The 14322-nt window shown below is 37.7% G+C and overlaps 1 protein-coding gene across 1 annotated transcript; it reads right to left on the reverse strand.

The window, feature by feature from the left end:
- Positions 1-10901: 10901 nt before the first annotated feature.
- On the reverse strand, positions 10902-12794 carry LOC102684715 (interleukin-8-like). Its single transcript, XM_006630066.3, has 3 exons — positions 12693-12794; positions 11381-11513; positions 10902-11272 (listed from the first exon to the last, which is right to left on the reverse strand). The coding sequence occupies exons 1-3, from the start codon at positions 12769-12771 to the stop codon at positions 11185-11187; spliced, it is 300 nt and encodes a 99-aa protein (XP_006630129.2). The 5' UTR covers positions 12772-12794; the 3' UTR covers positions 10902-11184.
- Between the last annotated feature and the right edge of the window lie 1528 nt (positions 12795-14322).

The raw sequence follows: 14322 nt of genomic DNA on the forward strand, positions 1-14322 counted from the left end.
ATTTGCATAATATGATTGGGGGGCAGCTTTAAAGGAATTCTCTGTAATTTAGTTAAAAATATATAATATAGCTGCGGAGTACGATACATACATAATTGTTGTAATGCGGCACAATAAGGACAAACACATTTTTGTTCGAAGCACTTCTCTGTTTCAGTTAAGGCAAAAAGACATGCCGCTTCAAATACCTCAGTTTGCTCTACGGTTGTGGTTAAGGGGGAAAAGTCCTCATTTCTCTGAAGGATCCGCACCCCTGGCTGTTAAGGGAAACCTTTGTTACCCTAATTTCTACCTCGTCTGCGCATATTTCTCAGCCTGACATTAACATCACCTGTATTTCAGTTTAGGTTCCAGTGAAATGAAGAAATGAGTGAACATTTTTATACCGTATTCGTATTAAATATCTATATCAGTCCCGTACAGGTGGTTGATGTCATTCAGTGGCGTTCACCGTTTACAACGTGGAAACTGCAGTCCTCCCTGTGCCATTTTGGCTCCGATTACTCGTGCTCATCAAGGTTGGGTGTAGACGACGATTGGAGCCAACATGGGACCAGTTTCCTTTCTTGTTTTTGTTAATATTATTTACCTGTATTAAGATTAACGTTTTTTTAATATTGAATTCGGGTTCTCGGGCTTCTGCCCTCACATGGGCTGGAACCCGGGTCTTGCCGGCTGAGCTAAAGAAGACTTTCTTTAGCCCGGGCGGCCAACATCACTGTAATGCGCAGGGGCGTATCCTTTGCTATGTACTTTAATGTTGGCTGTATGTGGGCATTTTTTCCATTCTATTGTAAAGGTTCAATGTTCTGCACGGGGTTATGTGAACTGTAATGATATTTAATTGTAATGATCTTAATGTTTAAGCTGTTCAGTATCATTTTCAGTCTGTGCAAAATACGATAAGCTAATTATATATTACAATATAAATCCTTATCCTAGAACCTTAATTTTAAAAAAGGCACTTTTCCTCAAATGGTTCACTAGTGTGAGTACATTGCTCCTTTCATCCAAGCTACAGGTTTTGTTTAATCTTTGCAAGTGTTTTACAGTCGCAGACTTTATTACAGAAATCTGTTGGCACATGAAATACAGAAGAAAACAGCCACTGTGTGGCAGCAGTACATTACAGTTGTGTAGCACATATTATTCTTTCGTAGAAATTGATTCTGTTTTGTTAAATGTCTTACAAGGGAATCAAACCGGATCTTACAGTGATGTTTTCTGGTGCACAATTACCCTGTTGGGAAAACTAATTTCATTTTCCATCTGTCTGCGTTATGCATTTTAAAACAGGAAATGACTAAGTTTATTCTTTAATCTCTAGAGCAGCAATATTCTTTGTCCAGCATTGATAACAATACTGAACACTATTGACTTCTTAAATTTCTATTTCTATAATGTATACATATAACTTTACTCTCCTTGATAACTTTCTTTATCATTTTCAACTGGGTACTTTGTATTGTGTCTTAATGATTATTTGTCATTTGGCCGTTTTCTATTGGTCTGCATCAACTGAGATAAACTGAGCAACTATGATCTACGCATGGCAATTTATGGTGACTGATATGTTAATACGACATATATGTGACATTTTTTTTACCCTACTTTAATTTCTGAAGAGAATATCCAACGCATCACCAGGACGGCTTTCTTTTGTCTTTGTAACGTTGCTCAGTTATATTAAGTTCTGTCAGTGCCAAAATTCAGTGGGTTCAGAACACAGCAACTGACTGAGTACTGACTGGGTCTGACTTTGTCAAACCCTCTGTCTTGACATTCCTGTTGAATTTCATATAGATGCCAAGATATCACTCTTGTTTTTTAAGGCCCAGAAGGGAGTACCACACCGTTATATTTCTGACCTCCTAAGAAGGGTACCCCGAGCCTGGTGCGGGTCTGTAGTTTACCCCTTCTTAGAGGTTATGAGTTGCTGTCCATAGAGCCTTTTCCTTCTGTGCACCTAGGTTACTGTATGTCCTACTCTTCCCAAGAAATCAGGAATTTGGAGGAAAAGAAAAATAAATCAGAAAAAGAACTGGCAACCAGACAGTCATCTCGATTTCCCTATTTTGCCAAATTTCATCCTGGTGGCACAAATGTTTAAAACCATACACTGTAGAGTGAAAGGACCAAACACTTGGAGTGCAGAAGCAGTTTGTGTCTTTGGCTGTTTCCTTGTCACTGTTTAATTGGTGTTGAATGTCTAAGTTTCAAGGTAATGTTGTTTATACAGGACTAAATAACGGAAGCAATTGTCTGGCAGCCACCTTGACTTATGCAGGTACTGTACTTTATTTTCTCCTTTGTTCATCCTGCATAAACAAATCCTGTTACTAGTGTTATACTGTACCTATAAAGTTTAGAGTTAATTAGTCGAAAGCTTTTTGTAGCAGAGGAGCTGTTATTATACAGTAGGTCTTGTCTCTCCAACCATGCAATCACTCAGTGGGAAGCTAGAAAGAATTGGTGCAGTCTGTGAAGTACACTTTTGAAGAAGATCCGCATGTAATTAAATCCTCCATGTCTCGAGTCATTTGGTATATCAATTCTTAGACAATGGTCATTTACATTTTGCAGACCAACTTATTCAGGCAGCCATTGTGATTAACATACTGTAGAGCACCATAAATGAATTGTCCTGTCACATCTCACCAAGCTAGTGGATCAGTGTAAGCAGCAGAAACACTCAACAGTCTTTGCAACAGTTAAGGTGCAAATGAGAAACTGCTTTTTTTTTTTAAATCTTCCTAATTTAATTTAAGATGGTTTTGCAAAAGGAAATTGCAAAAAACTTTGCTGTGACTCAGTTAATAGATTGTATCTGGTTGGAAGTAAAGTTAAGAGTCAGACCTTATTGAATAAAATACTGCTACAAGACTGTTTAAATCTGCTGAATTTCTGACACTGCCTCATTTGAAACGTACTAATACCCATTTTTATTTTGTTTCTATGACACATTTTAGCATTTTGAAAAAATATAAAAAATGTGTGAATGAATTAACCAGTTTTGATCTGATGTTTTCATTTAGAAGCTCTTTAATACAGTATAGTACTGTGGATTAAATGTAGACAATGTGGATGTTTTGCAAAACCACACTGATTAACACATTTTTTAAAGTTCCATCTGTTCATTTAACTTCACTTATATGTTTTCTTCTGCCTGCCTTACACAAATTATGGGTAATTAAACAGAATCATTTAAATTCACAAAAATGTACTTGCTTCTCTGTTGTTCAAGTATAATCTTTTCTTTTCAATATTAACACACCTGGGTGAATTTAGGATTATTGCATGCACAATATTTGACCCAACAACCCAAAATACAACTAAATATCTAAACATTCCAGGAAAATCTGCATTGTTGGGATGAAGTTTCCATTTAGGAATATTTATGTTGCTGTGAATACTGTGAAACTAATGTTAAGTAACATTTTCATCATGAGATGGCCTGAGAAAGTGTGGTGATTCACTTCATAAATGTGTACCTTTGGGTGTTACATTACCGGAGAAGCAGATCTAAACACCTCTTTGTTACAGATTGGCTCCGTAGTCCGTCTCGGGTGTTGTGTTTAGACTCCTTGTGAAGCGGCAAGAGCTGAAGGAAGCGGGAGACGTACTGTAGTTCGGGGAAAACACACAGTGGTTTAATAGTGCAACAAAGTAACTGTGACAGTTCGTGAAATGGTGAGCAGGGAAACAAAGACTGGCGTCCAAATCCAAGCAGGTCCGAAGGAGGGTCAGGGCACAATCCATGAGTCCAAAACCGGGAGACCCAGCCTGAGACGACACAAGGTTCAAATCCTTGTGAGTGGGAAAACACGAACATACTGTACATATCCAGGGATAACGGGGAGAGGTCAGGCGATGTCGGGGATGAGGCCTATACCCTCAGGCATCCAAATGCTAATACTGAGCACTGGAGGGAGATAAAAGAAGGCACACCTGGAGAATGCATTTCACTGTTCATTCTGAAGAATCCACTGGGTTAATTCTGCCAGTGCCACTGAGGACCTTGAACACTTGTATAGGGCCTCCTTGTAGTTTTCTCTGTTAAAGTATAAAAGGGTTCTGGTTGCTCTTCTCTGAACTGATTCCAGAGAAGCAATATCATAATATCTTTTCTATAACGTTGTGACCACAGGTGTCTACTACCCACCCCCATACCCTCTCTCAACAACCAGACAAGCTTCCGTTTTGTTGTTTTGTTTTGTTGGGGAACATGGAAACATGGAAACCCCTGCAGAGACACTGACTCTCACAGACATGACTTGACAACCCCTGACATACTGTAGAGACACCAACAAACCTAATCAGAATCTCTCTGGGAGGTGGAAGCGAACAGGAAGACCTGGAGAAAACCACACAGGCACAGGGAGAACATGCCTCCCAGAGGACTACCAGGCAGGAATTAAACCCAGGACACTAGCGCTATTGAGAGATCACTTTATTTGCCTCATACAATTTCTTGTATTAGGAATTTGACTTCTCGCATACCCCAGCTTGCTCTCCATGAGACACACAGACAAAGAGAGAAGCTTGGGGTCAGAGCGCAGGGTCAGACATTTATACAGCACCCCTGGGTATGCGTGGGATATGAACCAGCAACCTTCCAGCCACAGGCGCAGATCCTTAGCCACAGGGCCACCGTCACTAATCACCTTGCTACCAGGAATCAGCTGCTGAGGAAGAAGATCCCTGGCCTTCCTTATTTGACATACTGCTGCTCAGACCCAGTCCAAGATAAACAAATTGAAGAGGGCTAGATGGATAGATTGGATCAGCAGCAGGAGTGAATTATACAGTATTACCCTGAACTCCCTGCAGCTTTAGGCTGCCTGTGTCTTTATAACTTACAGGTGGTCTGTCCTTCTTAGGATCTCTTGTTATTTAGCCTGGCGTTGCACCAGGCAAAAGGGCTCAGTTTGAGACCCCAAGATGACGTCTTACCAAATCCTATGCATCAGAACTTTATAAAGGCACAATAAGTTCCAGATAATGTTTTCATCACATGGAAAGTACAGCGCTGCCATTTCAAACAAAGCAATTCCAAAATGCTAAAAAAGGCACAGATACTTGGGTGTAGCAGAATACTTATTAGGCTTAGCTAGATGTTTCATACAGTACATTCAGTGGTAATAGGAAAATAATGCAGATAAAACACTAGGATGTTAAATAAACTATAAAGCATGAGCTGGAAAATATTAGAGGGTCTGAATATATGAGTGAAAGGAAGGTGTTCATACGGAGTTGAGAAAAATATTATTGGGGTAAAAAATATTCATAAATCATAGAATCATTGAAGGGTCTAAAATGCTTAATGTATAATTGAGCAAATGGAGCGTTATTCAAAGGCGATAAACAAAAACAAAGTTTCATCTGTTTTTTTTTTTTCCTGGAGTGACCAAGCTGCAGCCACAATTTCACAGCAAGGGCAGAATGAAGACCTGTGGGTGCACCTCTCTGACGCCCCCTTCTGTCAGAGCCGTGTGTCACCTCGTCCACCACGAGCCCCACCGTGTCGTCCAGGTGAGTTAGTGCCAGTTGGAGGAATGGTGTGTCTCTCACTGATGTCATTTTAACTATCACGGCCTCCCATAATCAGAGACAGGCTCCCTCCAATTCCCGAAAAACGACGGCTTCAGATTGACAATGCTCCCGGCAAACAGAAACAACCACCTTCCAAATCATGCAAACGCCACGTCTAATTATCCTATCACACTGCTCGGTCGCCACCATGCCTTCCAGTTCCCACAGTACTTAAGGGCTCTTTACCTTCATCACAGTGCTCAGTATTGGGTTTCCCAGTGGAGCTCCTTTCCTTTGAATTCCTCGCCTCCAGTGTGTTGACCGTCCTCTGTATCTCTGGCTATGGGTCCTACTGTACATTACCCTTGGCTGTGGTACTGTTACATTAACCTCGCAGGTAGCCAGCAGGTGACAGGAGATTGCTGCTGCACTGAAAGCTGAGAAATCCCAGTCGACTAATGCCCTTCATTCCGATGCTGGGGGAAAGCTGACTCATGACATAGATGACTGCAGCATCCGGTGTCTGCTTCCCATAATTCAACACCTGCTCCTGGCAATTGAGCTACTTGGAAGTGTCAAAATTGTCTTTTTTGTAATTACAGTATATGCATCCTTCCTTTGTACAAGCACATTTTGGGATTATTTATATAAAGAAAATGCTTGAACTTTGGTGATGGCCATTTATTGGTGATTCCCACTTTTACATTTACATTACAGGATAAATACATTTTAGCGAAATATAGATATTTACATCCATTTTAATAATGCTAAACTCTGAAGGTCTTCAGAATGAGCTAAAGAGAAAATAATAAGGCAGGAACTTTAAACTACAAGTATTGACTTTCATAAGGCATGAGAACGTTAACACTTTAATCCAAAAGCAAAGAAATGATTAACTCTAAGCTTACAACAAAGCCTGTTGATCTCCAGTATGATGAAATACAGGAAATAAGATAATATAACACAATTACTAATGCAGTGCACAATTCTTTCATTGTTCTATTTCTTCTTATTCAGGAAAAGAAAGGCTTCATCCCTTAAATTTAATAATTTGAAATTTAAGGCACCTGGTGTATTGTGTACCCACAAAAAGGCATAACATATACTCTATATACTCTGTGTGCCTTGTTTTACTGCTATGAAATGAAATATGAGCATGATGCACTGAACCCCACAAGAAACTTATCACTCTATTTACAATATGTGTGTACAGAAAAGTATTGGGCCCTGAAAAGTATTGGGGCTATTATTTTTGTGTCCAGTCAAGTACTTAATGTTTATAATTATGAGATAGTTCAAGTAGGTACTGTAGCTGTGTCAGCATGTATAGGCTGCGAAGGAGCAAGTAAAGGTTTATTCCCTGCTGAAAAGAGAAGAAAGGAAAAACACCGGCTTCTCTGAAAAGTTGTGTTGATGTTTGAAGTTTAATTATAAACAGCACATTTACACTGACGTTTCTGATCAGCGTCACATGTTCTAAAACATTTGATGGAACACAGCAGTATTCACACTGTCATATTTGAACATGATCAAATGGTGCCAGTCTCTTTGATCCTAATCAGAAATGGCACTGTAAATGCATTTTACAGAGCCCCAAGGCTCAAGAAGGCAAGATTTTGAAAGCATTTCAAAATTAAAGAACAACACTAACCCTGAGCTCTCAACAATGAGGCAACCCTAAAAGAGAACATACAGCTCTTCGGGCAAGAAAAGAGTTAAACATTTCTTTTCTAATATCTTTCTCTAGAACAAATGCAAGAACAACCTTATCCCACACGTTTGGACAAGAAGGAGGCTGACATTTAATGATTAAATTAGAAAAAGCAGAAAGATTAGATTTATTTTTCATGGACTCATTGCTCTGGAGTTCATTTACAGAGACTTGTATCTACGAATCACAGGACATTTTTAAAAAGTCCTTTAAGAGATGGCTTTATGTAGAAGTGGTGTATTTTCAGCTTTACTGACTCAATATTACGATTTGTTAAATTAGTAATATCATAAGCAGACTGGCTGTGAATTGAATCTGACAGCAAACGAGTACCCCCTTTATGTCCATTGATTTGTAATATTTAATATTAAATATTCTACAACAAATACTCTATATAAGTTCATATGCATGAGATTAGCAAACCATCTGGCAGTAATTAAGCATTTTAATTACCAGATTCATCTGTCAGATACCGAATACAATTACATGCACTTCAGTTTTTATGGAAGGTGAAGTTAAAAAAACCCCATCAAATATCATAATTGATTTATTATTTAATTTTATCATCTAATTTTATTTAATAAGTTGATTTATTGTAGATCCTTTTTAGTTTCATAATTAGCATATTGTTATCAGGCTTCAGTTGATAAAATAGCAAAGATGGAGTAATTGAGAGTCAGAATGATTATAGAAACATTAGTATTATTTTGTAATCTTTAGAAAAATGTTAGTAGCTTAGTCATTTAGCAAGGGTCTATGCATTTTTTAATATTTGGAGGTCTGTTCTTCTTCACAGGACCTGTCACCTTTTTCAAAGTGTTGGCATCAGTACAGAAATATTATGCTATTATAGAGAAATCTATCCTCCTTGTTTGTCCTCATATTTCCCATATAAGACACTGGAAGGAGATGTTACTAATGAAAGGAGCAAATCTTGCAGCGTGTTTTATTCAAAAATACTGAGAATTCAATATCAAAGAAACTGAATAGCTTCATTGTTCTGCTTGATAATGACCCAAATCATACAACCCATACAATCACGGAGTTCATCAGGAAAGAAAAGAAAGTGAAAAATCCATCTCTGAATTTAAAATGAACTGAGCAAGAAATTGACATGCTGAAGAAAAGAAATGAAGTCATACCTCCCCCAAAAATATAGAATTTAGACATTTAGAGTGGCTGTAGCAAACATCACAAAGTGTGGGTCAGTTCAGTGGATCACAGACTTGAAAATATTCAAAGGGATATGAAATCAAATACTGATTTTTATAGTATTTTAAAGTATTTCAAGAGTCCAAATACTTTTGATCTCTTTAAAGTATTAGGTTTATGATGGTATGTTTTTGTTGTAACATTATCAAAAGTATGCCTTACAAATATATTATATTGTACTTTGTTATTGTGCTTTTTATAATCCCAAATAAAAAATGTTTGACTCTAAAGCAAAAATAATGAATAAAATCATGAGCCGTATAAATCTTCAGCTTTATAAATTGAAAGTGGTTATTGATGGGACACAGTTTGATTTTGTGTCTGAAAAGAGAACAGTCTGAGGAAATCGAGGTACACAAAAACACTATAACATCCTTCTTATCCTTCTTTACAGATGTTACCTTGGCTATGTTTCAAGGCCTATTGCAAGCTGAAATTGTAGTTCATGTTTTTGTCTCTTTGACTCTTCAAAGATGTTATACTTGACTAGTCTGAGAAAACAACATCAATCCAGGAGGTGGGAATCGTCAATCAAAATGATTACCTCAATAATTAAAATCAAGTCAGATGACAGTTACGGTAAACCGTTGTGAAACAAATAAGTACATTCAACCTAAATCATGATTAAGCTCTTGTCGTTGGCAATTTTGCAATCCCTTTACAAGTCATGTTCCTTTTTGGAGTAATGCTTGAGGAAGACCACAATAAACTCCAGATGTGCTTCAAAGAATGGAATGTGGAATGTGGTGACTGCAGTGTATGTTGTGGTTGGACAAGTCATTATTTTCTAGGAGCACAATAGTTTGTAATGTATCATCAATTGATTATTTGCTGAAAAAAGGAAGTGACTGTCCATCACAAAAGTGGGAATCTCACCTTCACTCAGTTTTGGCTATTGCCAAGAGCATAACTTGGAATTGGCCATTCCAGAGGGAGAGAAAGTGTGGATGCAATTCTGTAAACAGAGGTGAGAGTGGAGAGGTGGCTTGACAGCACAGTGTTGTGAAAACTTAAAAGAGAGAACCATGTGAAGCAGTCAGACAAGTAACCCAAGCAAAATCCTTTACTTCCCTATTCTAAAAAATTCATCCACTTACCAGGAGAGGCTGTTTTTACCCTACGCATTCTCTATACAGGAAAACTGAGTTTTCTGTAAATAACAGAATGGCAGGCTCTCTTAAAAAGGTTCAAATACCTAACTAGAATATATTGTTTATGGATGATCTGGACGAGGAGCTCTTGTCTCACACACACTTTCCTCTTTCTCCTTGTGTCTTTCTGTCTCTTCCTGTGTACTTTCTCTCTCTGCCCCTCCACTCTCATGTCCTTCTCTCTGTTTACCTGCCTGCTCTTGTTCTCTGCTCCTCAAATGTTGGTGACTCTTAATTATTTAACCAGAACTTAATTAACCAAGGTGAATCTGACAGTTCCTTTGATCAGTGTGTCTCAGACCCTCCAGCACTCAAGAAACACCCCAGTTCCTTTCTTGTTTTGAAGCTTCTAAAAACTACACATGATGACACTATCCAGGTGTTCATTATTATCTCTAAATTCTTAAGACCCTTTCAATAGCCATGTCCAGTACCTGTAATAGTATGATTATTCTACTTTTTATAAATACATTGTATTAAAAGTCTTGGCAACCATTTACACACATGGCACAAACAAGAATGTACTGTACATAAGTCTGAAAATGAGAAGAGGCCAGTCATTTTAATTAGATTGTTTGATTTGTAGCAGTTAACGGATCTGAGGATCTGGTCCAGCAGTTTCAGAGGAAGTCCATGAAATTCACTTGTCACTGCCTTTAAGGCTTTTGAATGCTTCAGTTGAAATTAAAGGCAACTGAAATGTGAAGTAGACTGACCAGGGGGAGAGTTAGAGGTGTTCTGTTTACTCATTTGCTAGTAAGCATCATATTGTTTGCGGGAATTTCGCAAAAGATGACGAAAATAAATTATATATTTCAAAAGCAGCAAAGACCATTCAATCAGACTCATACAATTGTTCTCATGCCGCATGTCATGCCAGCTTAATCCCAACTTGTGGTTTCTGGGCTAAAACTACAGGTCACCGTCAAAGGAAAGGAATGTTGGAAAGCCCAGTGTACAATCTCTTGCCCACAAAAAAAAATCTCACTAAATTCTCATGAAGATTAACTAATGGTATTCCAGGAGTAAAGATACAAAACGTATTCTGCTTTGATTCTTGATTGACAGGTTAATTGTCATCATCCAATTGTAATTAAATGTGGAAGGCTTTCATCATAAAATCAACAAAAATCACCAAATGCAATTATCATAAATGCAAAATACTGTATACTGTACCATATAAATGTTTAGTGTTTGAGGTAGTACAGACCACATTGACAAATGACACTAAATTGTGAGTAAAAGTATACTGAGGTTTTATTAAAAAAGTCAAAATTTTAAATTCTGGTGCAAACAATCTTACATGTTAATGTTTGAAATTATTAAAACATTGAAATGACAATAATAAGTGTTTTCAATCAGTGAGGGGTTTCCATACATACTGTATAATGGACCTAATTAGCGGATCCAATTCCACTAAAGACACTTTAATGTTTGTAATGAAGAGGAATCTAGCAGTATTTTAGAAAGTGGAACAATGTGCAAAAGCATGTTAAGAATTTTTCAATTAAAATGTTTTGTAAAATGCCCTCCGATCCCTTTAACAAACATCAAGAAGAAAATGTAAACAGGGCATCTTTATTTCTTCAGGAGTCTTTCAATAATCATCTTCACCCATTTGGCTTCGGGATCCACACAGACTTTGTGTCCTGATTTAAGTGTCACTCTGTGAAAACAAAATGAACAAAAACCCTCATAATTAATATTTTCAACCTGTGAAAATAAGACATAACATTCCTTAAAAAGCGGTCAAATTAATCTGAAAAAAACTCACATGACTTCTACCCTCTTGCAGTGCACTCCTGAATTAATTATGTCGATGTCAACAAGACGCTTGGGGTTGATAAACTGTGAGACAGTCTTCAGGCACTGACATCGGAAAGCCTCTCCTGCTCTGACTAGGACACCTGCAGAAGAAGAGAAGCAAGAAAGAGGAGATGCTTTTGCAAATCTCATGCTAGAAATCAAAGTGTTAAGACTAAAGTGGCTCCAAGAAACCTCTTTAAAACTAGAAATGTGAAATAAAACTGACCTAAAGTGTCACACACAAAACAAGCAAGGGATACTGTATACAGTATTTATGTGTTCCAAGTAAACACAAGGTGAAGGACTACTTGAGCAGCTTTAAAACAAGGAACTATGTTTGTTATTGTTGGTCATGTCTTTGAGATAATTAAGGAAAACATTGAAAGGAGGAACATTAGACAGTGAGGATTCCTGAAATCAGCACACTAAAAAATAGAGCATGAAGTATACTGAATATAGAAATAATATTAATTTGATACTTTAGTTTTGGGGGTTAAAATTTCACAGCAAATGCCTGTACTCCTTATACTAGATAACAACAGCAGTGCAGGCTTCATTGGCTCACTGGACATTTAGTTTAAATTTCTATCTGATCACACCAGAACTTACTCTTAAGTCTTTAGCTTTCAGCAAACAAAGCATAAAATGATTTGTGCATTGCAAATGAACTGGACCAAACTGTGCTGCTTGGAGTCTATAAGTAGTTTCATTAAGACTAACGTTCTTTATTTAAAAAAACAAAAATACATTTGACAGTTACTTTTCTTAAAAAAACATCAGAAAAAAATAATCAAAACATACAGTAGAATTCTTGGAACAAGGTTTCAAGGGTCTTTTCTTAAACCACTCACACAGACAGGATCCATAGACAGGATCCAGGATCCATAGATTCTGATCTTAACACATGTATTTCTCCAATACGTTTGCATTGAGTTTTAGTATAACAGAATAACTGTATGCAGTTATATCCTTTTGAATATGGTAAAAACACATTGTGGCGTAATTTGTGCCAGAAATTGAATTACTTAATTCAAAGTTAATGGAATGTTTAATTCACCAGATCTTCACTTTTGCATCCTTTATCTGAATATAAATTGGAAACAGCTTACCAATGCATGGCAAAAGAAAATGTTCTAACTTGGTTGAGCTCCTTATCACATTTCCTTCCTCACATCAATTAGAATAAAATGAACCTGACTGTAATTTTGCTACTGTATACAGGGCTATGACAGAACAGAGGAACATTTTTTTAATAGTTTTCAAAGGTTTAAAATACATACCTTCTGTTACTACAGCACAAATGGTGGCAAAAAGCACAAAAGCAATCTTCTTCTCCATCTTATTTCTTGTTTCATTCATGTGCTCCTTATGCCTTTATTTTCTGTGCATCAGGATTACACTTCCAATTTCAGAATAGTGCATGTCTTATATAAGGATATCTGCCAACAATCCCGGTAATGACGGAGAACAGTGAATCAGCTGGGCTCTTTCCAATACCCACAGACTACACATTTGGCAATTTATCTATAATTGCTGTCAATGTGAAGAAACTTTGGATCAATCTTTCATGCTTTGTAACAGAATTTGTTAATTGCTTAAAATGGCAGGAGAGCAGCCCATCAAGCTTATTTTACTATTAGTAGCTAATGGATCAAAGAATCTCACAGGGATGTTCCTTTAAGGATCCTTGGGTGTCAGTTTCAAAACGGTCATGGCTGGTTAACTTTTTCTAGTCTCCCATTGCCTTTTGTACAAAGAAGTGTGAGAAATTTATCGTTTTTTTATTAAGCTAACACTTTCTTCCCAAGAGACTTACAGTACATACTGTAAATTGAAAAAATTCAATACTGATCCATCTATTGTCAGCAGCCATATCACTCTGCAACTCACAACTGGCAGCCCACTGAAGCTCAGCAGGTGAGCCTGGTCAGTACCTGGATGGAGACCTCCTGGGAAAAATTAAGGTTGCTTCTGGAAGAGGTGTTAGTGGGGCCAGCAGGGGGTGCTCACCCTGCGGTCCATGTGGGTCCTAATGCCCCAAGTTACTGATGGGGACACTATACTGTAAACAGGTGCTGTCCTTCAGAAGAGACGTGAAACCGAGGTCCTGACTCTCTGTGGTTATTAAAAATCCCAGGGTGTTTCTCGAAAAGAGTAAGGGTGTAACCCCGACGTCCTGGCCAAATTTCCCATTGGCCATTACCAATCATCAGCTCCTAACTATCCCTCTCTATGAATTGGTTACATTACTCTGCTTTCCTCCCCACTAATAGCTGGTGTTTGCTGAGCGTTCTGGCGCACTATGGCTGCCGTCGCATCATCCAGGTGGATGCTGCTCATTGGTGGTGGTGGAGGGGAGTCCCCATTACCTGTAAAGCGCTTTGAGTGGATTGTCCAGAAAAGGGCTATATAACTGTATTATTATATTTATTATATATAATTATTATTATAATTATTATTCATTTTCCATAGGTATGTAGTCCTATGGAGGTTCAATACTCACACCTATAGGGGACAACATAGACATGCCAATTAATCTAGACAGTGCGTCTTTAGACTGTGGGAGGAAAGCAAAGTGTGCAGTGACAACCAGGAATACGGAGAGAACACGGACACTGCATACAAAAAGCTTTCCAAACTCGAATCAAACCCAGGACCCAAGAGCTCTGAGGCAGACTTCATAAGTGCCACACCCCGCTGCCATCCATCAAAAATGAAACATGAAAACATAATCAATTGCTAATATTGTGTCAAAAAAAAAAAAGGTATCAATACAGCTGTGTAGTTAATCATTCAATACAATGTCTGTATTTGATAGATTTACTGTGTAGGGCTGAACATAGATCTAGAAAGGTAGATCCTTCACTCTCATTTTATGTCTAAAAAAATATATTAAACACATTCATAATA

Source organism: Lepisosteus oculatus, chromosome 1, assembly GCF_040954835.1.
Source record: "Lepisosteus oculatus isolate fLepOcu1 chromosome 1, fLepOcu1.hap2, whole genome shotgun sequence".
NCBI classification, from domain to species: Eukaryota; Metazoa; Chordata; class Actinopteri; order Semionotiformes; family Lepisosteidae; genus Lepisosteus; species Lepisosteus oculatus.